Source organism: Haliotis rufescens, unplaced genomic scaffold, assembly GCF_023055435.1.
Source record: "Haliotis rufescens isolate VD_foot unplaced genomic scaffold, xgHalRufe1.0.p SCAF_22, whole genome shotgun sequence".
Taxonomy (NCBI): Eukaryota; Metazoa; Mollusca; class Gastropoda; order Lepetellida; family Haliotidae; genus Haliotis; species Haliotis rufescens.
The window spans coordinates 11,149,038-11,170,299 of NW_025963913.1; the positions used below are offsets into that span (position 1 = coordinate 11,149,038).

Consider the following 21,262-nt stretch of genomic DNA (forward strand, 5'->3'; position numbering starts at 1 on the left):
GTCCAATGGCTTCTGAGGATGTGTTTACAACTGACTATGCACAGATCACGACGTAAACTCACCCGACTTTCAGTCAGGTGGGCTAAAAATATGCCCAAGTTGCAACCATTTTTCATGTTAACTTTGAATATTTCAGCAATGTATTATCAGGCATTTATTGTAAAATGCTTAAATCTCATTATCTCAGAAGTCTAAGTTTATAATATACAGCTTACCTAGGAGATGTGTCCATATATTGCCTGTTTCAGTGTGAATCTGAAATATTGACTTGAAACAAGCCATGAATGAACCTGTGGGTGGGCGGTGTCCTTTGAGCAGGAAATCATTGTCTTTGAGCCAGTCAGGGAGTGAGTGATGGTGAACCACTCGCCATCCTGCTTCCCATACCTTTCGAACAAATTCTTCTGCTTGCTCAGCGCATTTTGCTGGTACTGACAGTATATTCACTCCATCAGCATCCTCAAAAGCCTTCTCATTATTGGCATGATCAGAATCCTGCAACAAACAAGTAGGCTTTGTATGGGCTTAGTTTCAAAATCTAGTAATAATCATGCACAATCAAGTGTACATGCTATTGGTAGAGTTATTACAGCTTGTAAAGGGAAAGCAAAGCAGGTTATATCAAACAAAGCCAAAACACATAATCTCCTCAGAAGCCCTCTACTTCTTTTAACGGAAAATATCTAGGTTTTCTATCACACGAGGATCACACAAATCTTACATCAAGACAAGTGGCTAAAGTTGCAGACAGTTGATACTTCTCAAATGATGTTTTCTTTCAATACAGCATTAGAAATCGGAATTAATCCTATAGTCCTTGCCTAACTGCAAAATAGTTAAGGTTTTTGTTGCCAGATCGCCAGCAGTTGAAGGTAGATCACCATACTAGGGACCATGGGGACTTACAGTACTTTAGCTTCCTGCATGGGCCCCAGCAGGATTTACAACATCCCTTCAGGTGTTGGCGATTATTGTCAATTTAGCCGAATTTAAAGAACATATTCTGCGATTAAAAACGTGGTAGTCATAAACATACTGTGAATGACGTGGACTTACGTACCATCTCCAGGGGACAATCCTTTTACACAACTTCAACCCCCTTCGAGGTACAGCTACTAACAATCTTAGTTATCCAATTTATTCTACCAATATTAAAAGATCATTTATTAATTACAAAACACATTTATCAAAATTTATGTACAAGTTCTATTTCTTTTATAAAACTAAGGATTAAATGAGAGCTGATATTGTTAAAAAGATCCTTTAACGATGAAACTTTGAAATATTTATCCCTTGTGATGGAAAAATCAATACAGTCAAGCATGTCTTGCTTGACTGTGATTCTTTCATCACAAGGGATACAGAATGGAGGATCCTCACCTTTCAATATATATTCATTGGTATATCTTGAATGGCAAATACGACATCGTCGCATAATGACCTATCAAATCTGGACTCACAACCCAAGTAGCCTGACCTAACACAGAAGTGGTAACATCAAATATCTTCTTATTACTGCTTGTAATTTTGTCTGAAAGTATGGTGGGGAGGCAGGTCTGCGACGGAGGGCCCTTAGACATAGTAATGCAGGAGAAGTATATAAATGTAAAATGATTTTACTAAATGAGGAGTTCATTATTAGTGTCGGAAGTTGGTAACCTGCTGGGCTATAACCAAAGGGCCAAATCTGTGAATGCCTTTGACATCTTCTAGTACCACATCTCTCACATAATGGCTAGCGAAGACGGTATTGGACAGGGGATCAAAGTAAGTAATCTTGTATGCCTGAAGGATGACTGTGAGCAACCATATAGATATATTATTACAGCTGACTTCGGTCATGGATGAGGGAATAAACAACCCCTTCCGCACACCACGCTGAGTTAAGGGTAGTGCACATACAGGGCACAATAAGAGTTTATGCTCGTCTTCAGCACCCACAGTCCTGGAGATAGGTGGAATGGTAAAGGACCGGTCGAGCTGTCCTGGTAACTGATTCTTAGTTATAAAATCCATACAAAGCCTGAGGTGAACCGCTCCATGCGTATGATGCTCAAAGTTCACACGGGTGATATTGAGGGTGCAATTCGCTAACCCGTCACAGTGGCTAGAGCCAAGAGAAATATTGTCTTGTGAGGTTAAAAAAGGATGTTGCATGGAGAGACTTTAATGGCAGCCCATGCAAAAACAGGAGTACCACACTCAAATCCAAAACAGGGGGACGCAACTTGGCCTTCTGATCCTCAAACCTGAATGAGCAAAGGAGGGCCCGTAGTTCCGTAACTTTGGTCATCTCACGATCCTCTGAATTGGCCAACACTGAAGTAAGATTGTTTATTTGTTGTTTAATGCAGCAATCAGCAATATTACAGCTACACTGAAATAAGAGCCTCCAAGTATGATGTAATGGTGCTGCCCTTCAAGTGTCGTTTGGCACGCAAATGTAAGAGGTACTCGGCTAAGTACTGAGGTGATGCTGCTGTGGGGTCTTGACTTTTTCTCCTCACAAAAGGTTTCAAATGATCAGCACTTATGATCATATAAGCCTCTGGTAGGTGGACGGGTGCGCCAAGGCAATAGCCTTAGCTGCCTGAGCCGAATAGCCGTTTGCGCTTGGAGCTCTCTTAAGATGAACCAAGTGTGCAGATAAATAGTACCTGGCGTTGGATGTGGCAGTTTGCTGTGAGGGTAAATAGGTAGATTTGACCACTCTGGCAGGGGTAGTGGAATGTTTTCTCCAAGACTTCTGAGGTCTTACTAGGCTCTTGGTTGCTAATTATCTTTTGTATCATCCTGGGAAGGAGTACAGGATGTGGAAAAGCATACGCTTTTAGTCCTTATCAGGGGATGCTGATGTGTCTACCGCCCATGCCTGTGGATCCGGGATCGGTGAGACATACATCATTAGCTGGTGGTTTTGATGCGTGGTAAAGAGTTTGACATTGATGTGACCGAAACGCTGATGCACCAGTTGAAACGCCTCTGGGTGGAGCCACCCTGTCTGCTCTGGATAATACATCCTGGGATGTGCTTGACTAGGAATTGTAGACCCAGTCAATACACCAGAAGAAAGAAACAAAACATCTGTTGAAGCAGGGAATGAGAGTGCGCTGTCCTTTGATTGTGCAGGCAGCAAACCACTGTGCTGTTGTCGGTGGAGATGGCGAGTTGAGTGTTCTGGAGGCGCTGCTTCCAATGTGATGTAGCCAGAATGAGTGCATCCAAATTGAGGTTGTTGAAGTATCATGTGTGCTGGAACACAGCCCTAAAAGCTGTCTGGTCCTGTAGATGTGCACCCTACCCCTGTAGGGAGGCGTCTATGAACAGGTGTAGTTAGCTCTGTTAAGGAGACACCTCTGAGACATTCAACTCTATCGTCCACCAACTGAGATCAATCCTGAGGTAAGACAGAAGAGAGATGGCTGGGTAGGTGTCCTGATGTCTGATGTAAGGCACCAGGAACTGCTGTATGAGCAGATGACCTCTGCTTGTCAAATCCTGGGCTGATGTGACTTGCCTCTGGTGAAGTGTGTGGGATTGTTGAAGGGCAGGTTACAGATGGCATAGAATCCTGCTCCATCTGTCCCATGGCACTGATAGGAGGTCCCGATCTGTTTGAAACAGGCCACCTATGAACTGGAGTCAGTATAATGGAATCATTTCTATTAGCGGGACAATACACTGATCCAACACATTTTTTTACTTCTCGATACAAGTATTGATCATAATTGCACACTAAGTAAAAAGTATTGATTCTTATCTTAAATGTATTCTTTAATAAATGTTACACCAAAAACTAATTACTAGTGAAAACGAGTACTGAATATGAAAATATTTTCATCCATTGCGCCATACTTGACACTGTTAAGTGTAAATCGTTAGTGTGCCAGGTATTTGCTCATCTTGTCTATGTAAAAGATGGCTTACACACCACAGATTATAGCACATGCAAGTATCGTGATACGTATTGGATTGTGAGCAAGGTATCTTGATATGCATTTGAATGCACAGTCCTAATAATTTTCAACTTCGCCTTGTCGACCTCCCTACCCAGTTGATAGACTAGACGCCTGGTGAAGTCTCGATGGAGAACCAAGGTCACAGAGTCCGGTTGATTCAGGAGGCAGTCGTCTATGTACGACTCGACCGGGTGTTCCTCAGGTGTAGGATGGCAGGTACTGGCTTGGTTAGTCGTGTAAATAGCCATTGGGCCAGGGAAATGCCAAAGGGCAGGAGTGCTTATTGGTAGTGGACCCCATTGCACTGGAACCAGAGGAACCTGTGGTCAGATGGATGGATAGATACATTCACGTAAGCATCGTACAAGTCAAGACTGATCAGATAATCGTAAATGTTGATGCTTGTCCTGAACAGTCTCAAGGTTGTGAGGCAAAAGTACGGCGGACGCATCAGGTAACACTTGTTGAACACGGAGAGAGTCCTCATTGGGCACCAGCAAGATGGGAGAGTAAAAGATTGTATAAACAGGTCGACTTCGCCTGTTTATTCAGGTATTTAAGGACGCACACGCCCCTAAGCAATCAGTCTGATGAGCACAAGCCGTGCGAAACTAGTTACTATTACTATTGCGACCTATAGCTTTATATCTACTGGTGAAGCCCCCACCAGTCAGTTTATCTATTTATCTCTGCGACACCTTTAAGTATGTCAACCCTTATCACGCCGGTTCCGTCCATCTCGAATTTCGAGAGCTCTTCTTCCATCACCATGGAAATAGAAGTTGATGTCCATCTAGACCAAGATGGAGGCAATCCTTTAAAACGGAAACGGATCACATTCGGTAACATCCCCGCCAACACCGGCGTTGAGACCAAAGCAGTGTCTTTACCACCGGATCTTATGCAATCTTACAAAGATCTTCGTAACGCAGTTAGCAAACGTGCACGCACCCAAGTACAGTCAGAATACTTAGGCGCCTGTATCACGGGTGGACTGGTACCAGACCAGTTTTTCATCATACCACCGGCTACACAAACCACGTACTCCATGGACCTCGCCCTACAGCGCAGCAATGCTGTTAAGACTTGTTGTACCACACTCATGAGTACACAAAAAGAACTTTTAGAACGCCAGCTTACTTCCGTTAACGATTCAGTTAAACTGCTGGAAGATAAAATTATCTCCAAAGCGGATCAACACTCTCAAAACATCATCAACACTGCTTGTCAAGCAGTCAAAGACAGAGAGCACAAGTCCACACATGAAAAATTCAACACCAGATTTGTTAGCCTACAACAGACGGCCATCAAATCTGACCCCTTCGCCGCCAAACTATACGTGCAAGGGACCCCAACCCAGAAACGGGCCAAATCTCCCAAGTTTCGCCGCTCGAGACAACCATCACGTGATCGAACTCGTGGACTACGCAGACCACGACAGAACTTCCACCCCGACAGGGGCAATCAAGGAAACAATTCGCGGGACCTCAAACGGGCCCTAGAGCTGTTGTCAAAGCACCTCAACTTCAACAACAACAGTTTGTGCAATAAACTTTCTAATCTGGATCTGAACAATAACTCAGATAATAAAACTGGTGAATCTTATCAGGACAATTTTGTTATCAATCTTTCCGATTATGACCTTAATCCATCTGAATTAGAGGTTCTCAACAAGGGACTCACTTTTAGCCCCACCCCCAGATTTACTGACAAAAGTAAAACCTTTTCCGACCTGAAACAATTCTTCAGGAAATTACGTCTCACTCATTTTTTCGATGACTCCACCATTGATGGCACTTCACATCCGCTCCAGAACACACTGGATCGCAAATTCGGTCCCAAAAGCACTTGGACCCCTAGACCTTACACCGACCCAACACTAGAGTCGTTTATCAAAGCAGTCTCCAATGATTTTTACAAACTTGGTAATATAAAATTCAGACGCCAAAATATCACTGACGCCAAAATATCACTGGCGCACACAGAACTGCACTAAAACAGCTCAAATTTAATAGTGAAATCATCATTAAAAAAGCTGATAAAGGTTCGGCAGTAGTAATACAGAACACTACTGATTACATCAAAGAGGCAGAAAGGCAGCTCTCTGACACTAAGTTCTACGTCAAATCAGACTATGACCTCACAGAAAGATTTTCTGAAATCGTTGCCAAGGAACTAACTAATCTGTTCCTCAAAGAAGAACTATCACACAAATGTTTTACGGGACTTTTACCGCAAAACGCTAAAGCAGGAAGATTTTACCTGCTCCCCAAAATACACAAATGTTTATTACCAGGAAAAATACCGGGCCGTCCCATCATCAGTGGGAATGGCACACCTACTGAAAACATCAGTAGCTTTGTAGACGAACACATCAAAGCATTTGTCAGCAGATATCCCAGTTACCTCAGGGATACAACACACTTCATACAGAGATTAGAATCACTCAATCTCCCCAACAACCGAGACATTATGCTTGTTACTATGGATGTCACCTCGCTGTACACCAACATTCCAAACGGCGAAGGCCTTAGAGCCGTTGCACAAGTCATTCGTAAGTTTAAACCAGACTGGCAAATTTCGCCCACCGGTTTACTCTCTCTCCTAAAAATCATTTTACACAATAACAATTTTGTGTTCAATAACCAACATTATCTACAAGTTGGAGGCACAGCTATGGGGACGAAAGTCTCCCCGTCCTATGCCAACATTTTTATGGGAGAATTGGAAACTCAACTCCTATCTGGGCATCTCGATAAGCCGGACTTCTACGCCCGATTTATTGACGACATTTTCATTATCTGGACGCTTTCTTAATAATGCACACCATTCCATTAAATTCACCGCAGAATTTTCCAGGAATAAAGGGGCCTTCTTGGACACGTGGGTTTCTTACAACAAACAGGAATGCAAACTGCAGTTCACTTTATATAACAAACCCACGGACACACACTCCTATCTGTTGTACACGTCTTGTCACCCCAGTCATATCAAAACGAAAGGGCCATTCAGCCAATTCCTGAGACTCAAGAGAATTTGCTCCTCTGAATCAGACTATGATACACATAGTAGAAATCTCATAAACTACTACCTCAAAAGGGGTTACCCAAATAAAACACTACAACAAAATAAATACCAGGCAGACGCTTGCAAAAGAGAATCACTCTAAGCAACCGAACCCAAACCTGCTCCCATCAGGAAACAGGTGCTTATTAGCGATTACAATCCATTGAACATGGAGCTCAACAGGATCATCAGAAATCGGGGGCATTTACTCACCGGTTCTGACACTTTGTTGCTTCTCAATTCCCCATGTCTCGGCCTATAGAAGGAATCCTACCTTTAAGGATTACCTTGTTAGGACAGTACTACACCACCCACCCACCAAACCGCAAATTAGCAGCAAGGTAGCCAACTTCGTTAATGAGAGTTGCAAAAGAGAAGGATGCAAAATCTGCAACTCCCTAGGCAGAACACATACGTTTCGCAGCTCAACATTAGGCAAAACATTCAAAACCCACAAGTTTGAATGTACAAGTAAAAACATAGTTTACTTGCTAACTTGCAACAAATGTAAGAAACAATACGTCGGAGAATCCAAAAGAGAATTTCAGACTAGACTGAAAGAGCACTTTGCAGACATCAGCTACAAGAGAGACAAACCTGTAGCTAATCACTTCAATAGTGATGATCACAGCACCAAAGATATTAGATATAACATCATAGCACAGCTCAAGGAAAACCCTGAGTCTACTGACACCACAGTTAAGAGGAGAGCACTCGAACTGAGGTGGATATTTGAGCTAAAAACGTTCCACCCGCACGGTCTCAATCACAGAATGGTTGGCTGATTAATTCCCCCTTTGGTCAACTTGCTGTACAACTGGGTCGGGCGTAAGATTTCACACTTGTACGGAACAAGTTTTTTATTCAGCCTCGGCCATCGCACAGCACTGTTTCTGTCATAAGGTAAACAGTAGATGCCTTAAAGGAGTAATGCAGACTAAGTAAAAACATTATATTATATATATATTATACTGTCAAGTCTTAGGAAAAATATGTAAATGGATGTGAAACGCAGCATTTACAATTATTTCTCTACCCATTTAGGATTTTTACATTAGAAATAAGTCCATACATAATTCATAGGGTTTGAACTACAACCAAAAGATTATCAACTGACAGTGAAGAGGACGTCTGCTGAAAAACCGAAAGATTTCAATTGTTTTAGTTTAGCCAAAATGGAAATTATGGCCACAGTGTATTTGAAGGATTTATATTAATTCACTTGTCCCTTGTTTACAGAAGCCTCGAATATCTGAAATCACCCACAGTGTACAGTGCTGTATGCTGAAAGATAACCAGTATGCAGTTGTGTGAAATGTGCTAGAAATTCAGCAATCTAAAGGGCAAGCTGCATCTGTTCAATTTCAAACAGAGCCTGCTCAGGGTACAGAGAATGAAAAGCATATTCAGTCTGGAAAGATCTTCCTCTGGTCCAGGACATTCATGATGGATATTTTTAGTTCCTGTAACACTTGGTGGCCACCACTTTGCCTTACTGAAGAGAACATAGCTGACCAATAGGAGCTGGTGGTCTGAACTTTTTGCTCATAAATTAAATTGAAATGGGAATGTCTCTGTATAAGAGATGCAGGAGGCAAATGTGCTGCGTAAGCCATGTGTTTCTCCAGCACTCCCAGGAATTCATGGCAAAGAAGGCACATACTTGCCTTGCCTCGCAGGTGTTTGCATATGTTCTTTATGCTATGCACAAAACAGATTTATCATGAACTAATTCATTGATTTACCACAACTATCATCTGTCTAATGTATTTACTGCCTTGATTCTGAAAAAAAATGTTGTTTTTAAATCAGTTGTCATATTGATCTTACCTCTGCTTCATGTAAGAGACGTCCTACTTCTGATCTTTTTATTATGTCCTTCCTCTTGAAGCCAACATCAATTTCCTCTTCAGCATCAGAATAGTCACTATCGAGAGCTATTGAGTCAACACTAAGTGCATGTGGTTGTATATAGATTGGTGTAGGCAGGGCTGAGGCTCCATCAGAGTAAGCCTGTGAGGTACTGGCACCTCTCTCCATATTTCTTTGTTTTAAACTTTAAATAGTAATATAGCCTTGTGGGACACCTTGTGTGGTCTCCTATCTTTCTTTGCCTGAAGAAAAGAAGATTACAAGTAAATAAAGAGTGGTTTTAGAACATGTGAACCCAACTTGCTTCATTCAAAAGTATGACATGGCTTGAGATGTCTGAGCACATGCAAAACGAGGCAAATCGGACTCACTTGAGTTTAGGTCAGATTGACATAATATGTCATCGCGATAGGACGTACATTCAACAGATTAGTTCATACTTCGTCAAATAGGACATAGGTAAAACACATTTGTTTGGATAGGCCATCTCAATAGGGCGCACCATAGCTTGATGCAATAGAACTAGACTATTGATATACTGGCAGGTTTGATAGACTTTGAAATCATATTTAGTTTATTTTGTCATACCGGTACATGTATTTACATTTTTTCATATTTTTAGGAAGAGATTCATGTTTAGTTCCCAACATTTATTATCTGAATTACTTCATCAATATCAAGAGCTTCACGTTTAGTTCCCCTAAAGCAACATTAAGGGAAACTTAGCATTTTTGTTGATAGTTTATATTGCCACTGGGCAACAGAGCATAAAAATCAAGCCACAGCTAGGCATCTTCATAATGTTTGGAACACAGCAAACATATCGAAACAGTCAAAAGACACAAAAGGTGTATAATACTCCTACAGAAAATGCACAAAATTTGAGAGCTAAACAAAAACTAAGCCAAGTTCACAAACTCAGAAGGCATAAACTAATTGAGCTTACAGAGAAATACTGAAATGGAAAGGTTTTTAAGTACAGTATTGGACACAAACCCTGACTAAAGTTAAAGTCAATGCCAGGGAAGTACAACTGACAGATTGAAATTCCAGGAAAGCAAATGGCACCAGCTCAGCACTTGTGTGATGTTTGTGAAAAGTCTCACAAGCTTATAATATAGCTTATGAGTTAGGCTCAGGACATGAACCCTACACTCATTTCAACAAGTCTGACATGTTACCTTGGCACAATAAAAACTAAAACTATAGCCAGAGAGGCTAGTTGTGTAAGCAAAATTTCACAATAAATATTTAACAGCTTGTTCACTTCCACATGACGTGCTGCCTTGGAAATGCAAAAAATTTAAACTTAAAAAATACAAATAGTTCTGATCATCACTTTACCATGTTTACTGTTGTGTAGACAAATCTTCATGCTATGTCCTGGAAGCGAAATCCCACCCTTTGATATCATTTCATGAGAAACATTTGGAACAATATTGAAAAATCTGTTAAACAGAGCAGGGGTTATAAAACTTTTATAGGATTTATTACTATCAGGAAGCGGTCTGCCACAATAAACATCAATATCAAGAGCTGTGGATACTTCTGATAATAAAGCAAATTAACAACTTTGCAAACATGAAACAGCCTTTGATCTTCACATTGTGAATATTTACCAGAACAATAACTAGCTTTTTCATGACTAACATCCTGTTTGGAGACAATAAACCTATCCCACACAATGAATGTCTGTCAGGGATTATTCCCCTGAGTAGACAACTGAGGGCACCTTCTATATCTTGACTAGTTCTTGGCATAAGTTGTAGACACGATACTAGAAAAGATGAGCAGACAGAAAAGCACTGTAATGTGATTACAAAATATGAAGCGTAAGAAAGCACAATGGGCAGTGGCCCAATCCTTGAATTTGCACAGAGCATCAAAAACAGGGAATCTGTTTTAACCCCAGCGAGGGGAATTCCTATAATGGACATCCCCATTCTTGGGTACAAATTTCAGGTAAAATTATTATTTCCTATATTATATTGCGCTTAAAGCTACATCAAGAACAGGAGATAACAAACTTGGTCAATAACAATGTGAAATTTGTGATGAAACAGCACTAGACATCAAACAATAGTTATCATTGTAAATAATACTTTGTGTCCTTGAGTACCCGAGAAGCTGAGGTTTAATATTTGGCATATTCCTAGATGATCGGAACTTCAAGTTGAAGAGGATAGTAACGAGTGCCCAACAATCCCTCAGAATAATAATTGTGACAAAAAGTGACAAAACAAATTATCTCAATGCTAGATACGAAAAGCACTGCTGAGTGTAGTGGTTGGAGTCTCAAGCAGCAATAAATAGCTCCAGATCCTGAATGCAATGTCTCTTAAGCATTGCTTTGTGTCATGATTGGTGTCATGACTGAAATAACAACAGTCCCTTATATAGTCGCAAGCATACTCTCTGTTCTTTAGAAGCATCCTTAGATCACATCAAGGATGAAACAGTTGGCACGTAGTTCAATAGTAGAAGCCAGAGAGAAGAAGTTTTTCCACTTGAAAATTGACGACTGCATATGAATGAATTGGATCCTGCAGCATCATATCACTTCCCAAGGCTCCTTTATCTCCTAGCTGGGGTGGTTATAACATATCAATGCAATGGCAAGTCAACTGTTCACCTGAACAAAACTTGGAAACAAAGAGAATTGCATCAGACTGATGTGTCAAATGTGGGAATATCCTCCACTTGTCTACCATCAAACTTTTTGAAAGCTTTATCATGTTCACTAAGGTCTTCAACGTTGTAACCTTAACTTTTGATCACAAGTGAGATGCTGTTTGAAATCTTTATACAAAGAACATGCTTGGTTGTACATCAAAATTTGTGAAGTGTAGACACCATCTACTCTAGCTACTGAAATATTGCTTGACAAAAGGTAAATGTCAAACCCAAAACAGGTTATGTCTCTCTTATATAAAAAATAATGGTTGTTCTTTGAGCTGAATGTTATCCACAGAGGATGCCTCCTGATGCTGCAAAGCCAATACAACTTTAGGAGGCACCAAGGGTATAGAAGATGCTAATTCTAAAGGGAGCATATCCCCCCATCCTTAAAATGTTATCACCAATTGAGGCTGTGCTTGGTAAGGCGTGACTGGAAGTGTTGATCTGGTAGTGGACACAGATGCGAAACCCCTAAAGGAGAATAAGATGTTAAATCAGGTGAACAACCATAAGCCATCTGCTGCATCCATAGATGCTGTCCCTGATTATCTCTAGTTACACACAGCAATTCAGTGGCATTGTAAACATGATGAGTGTAGAATTTGCATGTCATCCTTGTGCAAAGGCCATGTTAATCTGCACCTCCCTCTTACCAACACATTTAGTCTGCTGAAAGAGCTGGGTGAGAAAGGTGAGGTGAGGTGAAATTGGGTTTAACGTCGCGCCCAAGATTATTGCACTTATATAGCGACGTGCATGTACGTGTGTGTGTTTGTGTGGCTGCTTGTACTAGTCCGGACTGATGCCGATTTATAGTGCTTGCCCACTGAGATACCATGCCGCAGTTTAACATGAATACCCCACTCAGACACAGTATACTGACTCTGAGTCGACCAGTCCTTGTTTTAGACCCTTAATGCCGAGCGCCAGACAGGGTAACAACAAGTACCATCTTTTAACGTCTTTTGGTATGACGCGGCCGGGGATCGAACCCTGAACCTTCCGCTCTCCGGGCGGACTCTCTACCACTAGACCACGGAGGCGATCTGGGTGAGAAAGATAAATGTGTGTTATAGGATGAAAGACAGAAGGAAATTACATCAAGTTGTATCATAAAACAAGCATTGGGTTTTTAATCATATTAACCACTTTTTACGTTTGATTGTTTAACGCCGCACTCAGCAATATTCCAGCTATATGATGGTGGTCTGTAAATAATAGAGTCTGGACCAGACAATCCAGTGACTGACATCATAAGCATCAATCCACACAATAGGGATTGATGACATGCATCAACCAAGTCAGCAAGTCGGACCACCCGATCCTGTTAGTCACCTCTTACGACCTTTTAAGGCAAGTATGGGTTGCTGAAGACCGATTCTAACCCGGATCTTCACGGGTTCAGTTTTTTAAGTAAAGGTTCACAATCCAGAATAAGGTCTTGGTGGAAGTAGTAAGACCTGAGAATGGGATTAGTCTAAAAGTAAGGGTATATTACACTGCAAGGTCTTAGTACTCTTACCAAGACCAAACTCCAGGTCGTGAACAAACTTGTAAACAAACTTCCTCTTAGAATATGTTACACTTGATAACTATACCCGTTTAAAATGGACTCGTCATACGTTTATTAGTATTCTAAAACATGCAGCAATGGCATTGCACATGCACCAACCGGTGGTCGACTCATGCCGTCACATACCATGTGCTCAGTGAATCTTTACTTCATCAACTGCCCCCGTGGGGGAAAACACTATGTCACAATAGTAAACATGCTTTATCATGATTGGGCATTGTTAGAGTATACTGTTTTCCAAAACACCTTGTGATGATGTTTATTTATATCTTATAAGGCAAAGCCAGTGGTAAAAGTACTTTCACACATGGAAATGAAAACATAAATATATACCGTTATATAAGGCTTGAATAAATAAATTTGTTCTCAGGCAGTGGCTTTTGAAAATATAGTGCGACCAGGCGCTGTTTTTTGTGGTTTTTTTTTGTTCAAACTACAGTAGTATGTAACCAAATAAGCCCTGCTGTACAATCAACATGGGAAAGGTCCTCCCTACATAAATGTATTCCTGGAGTAAAATACTGGAATACAGTATTGGACTACTGGTGTGTGCATAATACAAGCATACTATGAGCTTTTATTATATTTCACAACGAGAGGACTTTAGTATTCCATTATATTACTTTCATACAAGATTTCATTCAATTTTTTTACGGCGAAATCGTGTATGAACTGATTGGCAAATCACATCAACTCGCCTTGAAACGAACATTAGTCGTTTATAGAGATACAAAGTCTTTGGTTTTGAAATTTCTGTTCAGTTATGATATTGGCAATGACATTAAGTATTAATTAAACTAAATCACCCACAGACAGGGGAGAAAATGTATGAACAGCTGATTGCTATTTCCGACTTATTTTATGATATAAACATAATATATACACATGCAATCTTAATCTTTACGTTAGAAACATTGTCTGGCATACAATACACAAATACCATTGAATTTCTAAATCATCATGTCTAGTGATGTTTTATTGTAAATTTCATGTTTTCATTGACCAAATTTGAAAATGGTAAAACAAGCACACAAACTCATATCGCTGCCATGACTATAACATGAGATGCGTAGTAAAGCAGTGTTCATGTCCATGGAAGTAACTTCACCCTATATTGGATCACATTGTTTTCAAATATTGTTGTATTCAAGACATGGAATTTGGAAGGATTTTTTTTAGGGGGGTGGGGTTGGGGAGAAATGGGAATGAAAATTAAACGTGTGGCAGACTTTATGATAATGCGGGCGGAGCCTGAGAACCAAGAATATTAATTTTGAATGATTCACGAAACAAATCTGGATCACAGGACCTCCATGCAATGTAACAGTTGTTGTAATCAAACATCAGTTAACATCTCATTAGTTAGTTATTCATTTTATGTTACCAATTGTTACCACATATTATTCAGTTATTCCAAAATACAAAGAAAAAACAATTACAGGTCAGCATTAGAAATTGGCACTAGTCCTGTAGTCCTTGCCAAACTGCCCAATAGTTAAGGTATCATAAGGACTACGCAATTAGCCATTTTAAGGGTTTTGCTATATGTTATCATTATAAGGACTAGTGGACTAAAACTGTTTCTACCGCTGCAGGTTATCATATTTAAAGATGTTTGTAAACAAAAAATCTTAATAGGAAAAAAAATCCATTTGAATGTTTTCTGATTATTAGTCAATCTGAGATCGCCAACTATCATATATATTTCACTTGTGAGCTATACTGAAATATTGTCCATTATTGATACAAGGTCCTTCAACTTGAAAGAATCATATCGATATCAGTCCTAATTCAAACTCACCATATTTTATACATAAGAAAAATTTCACAAATCTAGACTTCCTTCACTTCGGATTCCAGTAACCATGGGACAAAACATCCAACTTATCTGGATTATTTAACACATATTAAAGGTATTGCCCTTTAAAAACTTAAGTAATGACAGCAAAGTGCTTCATCATGTTCATGGGTGGCTTACCCAGTGTAATATGACAGGGAATGTAACATCATGTGTAACAATACCTCAGCCTCTATTCAAGCAAGTCTTCTGCAAAACTGTAGGCCCAATCATCCTACCATGATCTTCACATGCACTTCCAAAATGTAGTGAAAGACCACAAAGAGAGAACATTTGCCAAGATACTACCTACCTATTATTGTGCTGAGACGGGTAACCCAGGAGCTATAATTAATCTTTGCCATGGCGTAGGATGCAAGTCCACTGAAGGCAATCAGCAGATATGAACTTTGAGCCTGACTTGCTGATGAAAGTCAACTGTTTGTTTCACATACTGATGTCATGTGGCTGATTACTCATGGCACTATATCTGGTTAACAGGGCAATAGAGATGGAGATTCACACAGTCTTCATTTCATCTGATTCCATTCTAGGAGCCCACCAAGCACAAACTTTTGCCTTGTAGATGTTTATGAAAGATTGTTTTTATTGACCCCTGACAGACACCTGTGGTCTCCTCCTGGAGTGTAATGTGTCTATTGTGGAGCACCAGGTTGTGGTTGGCATCAATGTCTTCTCTGTGGTTCTGGGGATGAGCTGACCACAGCAGGGGTCATCTTCCAGACTCGATCTCTTCCTGAAATTCCCTTACCCGATGTTTAATTATGGCATATGATGGGGCACCATCCACATACACAGCTTGCAACAGTTCATCAATATTCTGTTGTGACTGATTGACGGCTCTATACTGTTTTGTCCATTTCAATGCTGAGGCTTAGGGTACCTTAAGAGTCAGTTAATTATCAGCAAGTCACTGGACTGAAGCATGCCAAATTGTGAACGATTATTACTCAACAATCACAGGTCAATACAAGAAATGTCACAAGTAAGCATAACAACCTAAATATGACAGGCTCAAAACTTTTTGATATCCCCTTGTATTACAAAAAAGCAACTGGAATGAATAAGAATTGACTTTCACTTTCACAAACTGAATGAACGGAGTTTGTGAAGGTTCATACTCCAATGAACGCACACAAAGTGAAAGTCAATTCTTAAAATTTTTTATATCACAATTTTGTACCTCAAAGGATGTAGACCTTGATCTATAAACACAATTAAATTTAGTATGTGTGGCTTCATGTTTGCACTGACAGCCATACAACAACCAGCTGTATCGCGGAATAAAATAGTTCCTTAAAACGAGAGGTGACATGATCTTTTGTATGCTCAACAGGGACAGCTTTTGTAGTTTCTGTCAACAAATATACTCAAATAATATCCTCATTAAGAACTACCTCAGTAAGTCAGTCACAATGACAGTGTGTCGTAAAACATTTACATCCATTACAAAACATCATAATGGCCGACACGATAAAATGGCAGGAGTGATTTTGGAAGTTGTTAATGAAGCTTTGGCAGTTACATGTATTAGTCATCATTGATCAACTGGCCGATCATTGAAAGGTGATTAAGGATGTGTCAAATAAACACTTAGATAAATTCATAGATAGCTGTAGACTGTCACTGTCAGCCTTGACACGGATCTAGTTGATACAATGATAGATTGGAAGTGCATTTCTTCGATTTGTTCATTAGGATGGGTCGTTGCGAGGATATTCATGAACAATGATGCAGTCAAACTCTCTGACATTTCTCAAGGTATACTGAAATGCTGAGTTCAAGATTAAAGGGTCTAAATGTTCAGAAAGAACGCTTCTGTATGTATTCGCTAGGGAATTCTCAGGGGTTTCCCCAGAACGTGAAAGTAGTCCATCAGTGTTTAGGTCATTTCATGAACCTGGTCTCGTGAAAAACGTATAAACATCAAATTGTGTCATTCATACACTTACGAACGGTAATGTGAACGACCTCTCATCCAATGGAAAAGCCGTATATTGTGTAAACTTCAAATTAAAAAATTATTGAGTTACCTTGTCTGGTAATTATTTATGTAGAAGGTTTTATCTTCATCTATGTGTGAATTAAACTTGTTATCTCTTCCCATCTGAGAATTCAAATATAATTTGTGTAACCATGATATCACAGAACTGGAAATTTCCCACAGAATTCAAAACTGAAGTGTATTTGTATGTGTGATGCATGTTTTTTTCGACTTCAAAGTGAGGGTTGACGAGTAGGGACATATGCGTCCCTCTGACATCCAGGGGGTTAATGTACATTTCATAAGACCTTCACATTTCATGTACCCCATCGCCCTATTAGCTGGTGTACTGAACTGCAGGCACATAGCCTGATCGTTGATTATACAACATAGATATGGGTACTTATATAATGAGACCCGTGAAGATCCGGGGTCGAATATGTGGTTACAGGCCGCCTAAGCCACATTTCGAAAATAGATAGCCAAAATTGATGTGGCTCGCGGGGCAATGGTTACGATTACGTGATTGTGGAATGTGGCTCTCGTGGCTATGCTGTCAAAACATCGAGCATCGATTGCTTTGTACTTTCTTCTTCATGAAGGTTTTGACCACTGGTGAGAGAGTCTCAGGACTGCAACCGCTGCGAGTGACTGCTCGCGCTGAAAGAGCTTCACTACCTCGTAGATGTTCGGGTGGCACTTCTTGACAAGTCTCTTTATCTTGTTGTGCCACACTTCTTGGTGATTGTTGGTACGGTTGCCTTGGTTTTCGAAGTGATTCCAAATCTCTGGGATGAAGGCCTGTCCTTGAACCCAACTGGTTGTCACATAGTCCATGAAGGCAGTCACTTTAGGGCCAGCAGGAGAGTCAGCAATGGCATCAAGCAACACATCTTCCACCTTGTCACGAGGTACTACAGGGAGGGCAGCAGCTCTTCTCACCAGCTTCTTAACCTCCTCATCTTCCTTACAGTCCATCACCAGATACATTGGGTGAAGTGAAAGAAACACCCTCTAACTAATGTCCGAGGAAATACATCAGTCACGGCATTGTGAGCTGCACGTTCAAAGTCCAACAGAATTGTAAGTGGGGCTAACTCTAGGCCTCACCTACTAGCAAATTCGCACAGGTACTGAAACATGTTGACATAACACTCTTTTGTTCGATTGGACAACAAACAGTATACTAATGGTAACATATGGCCAAACACCTCAGCATGTAAACAATAAATCTGATCAAACAACTTGGGACAGGCATAAAAAGTACCATCACAAAATACAATGTCTGCAGCACATCAATGTTCAATGTTCTTGTCTGTAGTGAAGATGAGGATGTCGTCACTAACACGGTGTAGGAACTGGTCGCCGCCGTCAGTCTGGGAGTACTTCTCCTCCAGCTGGATCTGGGGTCTGCTGTCAGGAAGGCGGGGCAAGGTCTTGTGTCTCTGGCGGTAGAGGATAGTGGTGAGAGATTTCAGGGCTGGTATTTGCTTCAGGAGGTCATCTGAGACGATGTTGTGATGTTGGCATAGTCTGGATATCTCCTCTCTGTAGATAGTGGGTATAGGGGTCGTTTCTGTCCTCGCTCTCTCCATCAGTCTAGCCTTAAAGGCATCAACCTCAAACTCGAACGGTAGTGGGTCGTGGGAGTGACCCATGATCTCAATGGCGTGGAGCAACTCACCCTGAGTTGTGATCCTTGCAGTGCACTCCTTGACAATACAGGACCAGTATCTTCTTTCACCACGACTGCTCTTTCACTAAAACTTAAAGCCATCATAGTACAAAATGATGCCTCCTCTGCCACTTTCAATGAACTATATTTGAACTTGTGCATTTGCCATGGTTCTGACATGGAGTGAACAGGATGTCACTTAAATATGTTATGAATGACAGAATTAACTCAATGTCAATTAAGACCGCCATTGATCTCTAAAGAACACTACGCTTAGTAATCTCTATAAGCTAATTGAGGTGAGTTTACTCAATTTAAATGTGGGACAATCATTTAAAGGTATCGGTCATCTGATTAATTACCAACTAGAGTAGGTGAAATGCACACAGCTGAAAATGTGGCGCATTCAGCAATAGTCATTTTTTAAATGTGGCTCAACCGGCTAGACACCGAATAGGTCTTCAGCAACCACTGCTTGCCGTAAAAGGTGACTAAGAGGATTGGGTGATCAGGCTCGCTGACTTGGTTGATGCATGTCATCAATCCCAATTGTGTGAATCGATGCTCATGATGTCAGTCAACAAAACTTATATAATGAAACTATACTTCATGTTTTAAGGTATGATGTTCAGACATCAAAGGCAGCACCTTCAGTACCCATTGCAAAATGTCATCAGAGCAACCTGGAAAGAAGATCAGCTGATCCCCTTGCCTTGCTTCAAATGGATATCCTATAAGATAAATGGAAAAAGATCGCCCATTCACGCATAAACAAAAATCCACCAACATGATAATTCTGTCATAGTTTATTATCACTGAAGGGGTAGTTGTCTGCATGGGCACTACAGATATGTACCGCAGACAAAACCGGAATACAGAACGGTACACTAGGATGAGTCCATTCCGCCACAGGCCAAATTGTTATTCCTTGACGACACGTCCAGGGTGCCACACCGCTGTAAAATTCAACATGACAGTACACACTGTATATTTTTCTGTCTTGCTTTTTTCCTTTCCATAAATGGACTCGTTCGCTGTTTCAGTGTTTGGGATACCAAAGACCCCTTTGGGCTTACTTAACTGGCTGTCATTTCTTCCCCAATATACAATTCTAAAACCTGTTGGAGCAATTTTTTCAAAAATGCATAAACCGGTATATATCTCAAAATCCATAGTTTTGAGGATAAGCGTGTGTAAATCAAATTTGGGGAATATTGGTTTGTGTAGACGTCAGTTGCAAACAACAAATTGATAAAAGCATTTCTTATCAATTGTAATGAATATGAAAATTTAGTGCAATACCAGAGCAAATATAAAGTGTAATTTGCATAACTGAATCGATGTGTATGCGTGATCACATGCTGTTTAGACAATCGCGGTTACTGGTACGTACAATTCTACTACGAGACATTTCTATTTTCAGAAATAAGCACATTTGCTCATAGTTTCACAAAAAATCGAAGTTATTGGCACAGTTAACTATGTGCATGGAATATTTCAGAAATAACATGACAAAAATGGCGATAATTGGTCTGTACAGGTCTACTATACATGATACAAGCACTGAGCACCAACACAAAAAGTGTAAACTACACAAGTCTACAAGCTGTACGTTGCATAACAACAGCTGGTGTGGCCTTAATCATTTTCAGTCTCAATGAACATGTGACGATGAGACAATGACCTACAGGGTTAGTTGTAAGTAATTTACAGGACAATGTTACCATGATCACTCCGTCGTAATGCTGTGTCATATGTGAAAATATGGGGCAAACTGATCTTTATTACGCAATCCATATACCTTACAAAGAGAACATCCTTCTTGTTTTCACGATGACAATAACAATGTATACGGGTTTTTTTCCAGAACCATGATCCGTGAAAAAACAGAGCAAACCGTAAAAACTTCGTGACTTCGTTTGTATGTTATTTTCGTTCAGCTTTGACGAATAAGTGAATGAGCATCTAAGGGGTTGGTTAGATCTGGGGGTTTTCTCTCATAAATCACAAATATACTTACCCAAATACAATTATCAAGACATTGTCGGAAAACAAAGCTCATTAACTGGTTAGTCTTCTTCAATATTTATGTTTTCGAAACCGTAAACATTCGATATCTCCTCAGAAATATTATGGCACGACACCTCAAACCAATGAGATGTCTATTCGTCATCACAATTTGTGCACATTCATTGATGACGATTACACCAATAACTAAATACGGTTTTCCTTACAACAGGTACCAAAGAGCAAATACTCGGCGAAACAAGAATCTTCAGCTACATATTTAATGGCTTTGAAATCAAATAACTAGGTTCTTTATTTTTGGGTAACATAAAAAGCTAATAGGGTCTACTTGATGGGGGAGGTTCATGGTGAAAATGGGCGCTCCTTGACTGCTGGGATTGTACTTTTGCTACGCATTTCCACATTGCGACCTCAAGCTACTTCCCAGCTTAAGCTGGTTCCCGGCTCCCCATGCGCGTCGTCAACTTGCGCCAAGCTAGGATAAGCTGCTTCCCGGCTCCCTATGCGCGTCGTCAATTTGCGCCAAGCTAGGAGCCGGTACAGGCCAAAACTAAAAACACCCAGCGTG

General features: G+C 40.4%; 1 protein-coding gene across 1 annotated transcript in view; it reads right to left on the bottom strand.

Annotated features, from left to right (window-relative positions):
* LOC124146400 (adiponectin receptor protein-like) overlaps positions 1 to 20,838 on the bottom strand; it is a 54,220-nt gene extending 33,382 nt beyond the window's left edge. Inside the window, exons 1-3 of the mRNA XM_046516667.2 lie at positions 20,687 to 20,838; positions 8,856 to 9,139; positions 216 to 495 (exon numbers count right to left, since the gene is read on the bottom strand). Of these exons, the coding sequence (XP_046372623.1) occupies positions 216 to 495; positions 8,856 to 9,065 (490 nt within the window). The 5' untranslated portion in view covers positions 9,066 to 9,139; positions 20,687 to 20,838. The remainder of the gene's footprint in view (positions 1 to 215; positions 496 to 8,855; positions 9,140 to 20,686) is intronic.
* Positions 20,839 to 21,262: the final 424 nt, after the last annotated feature.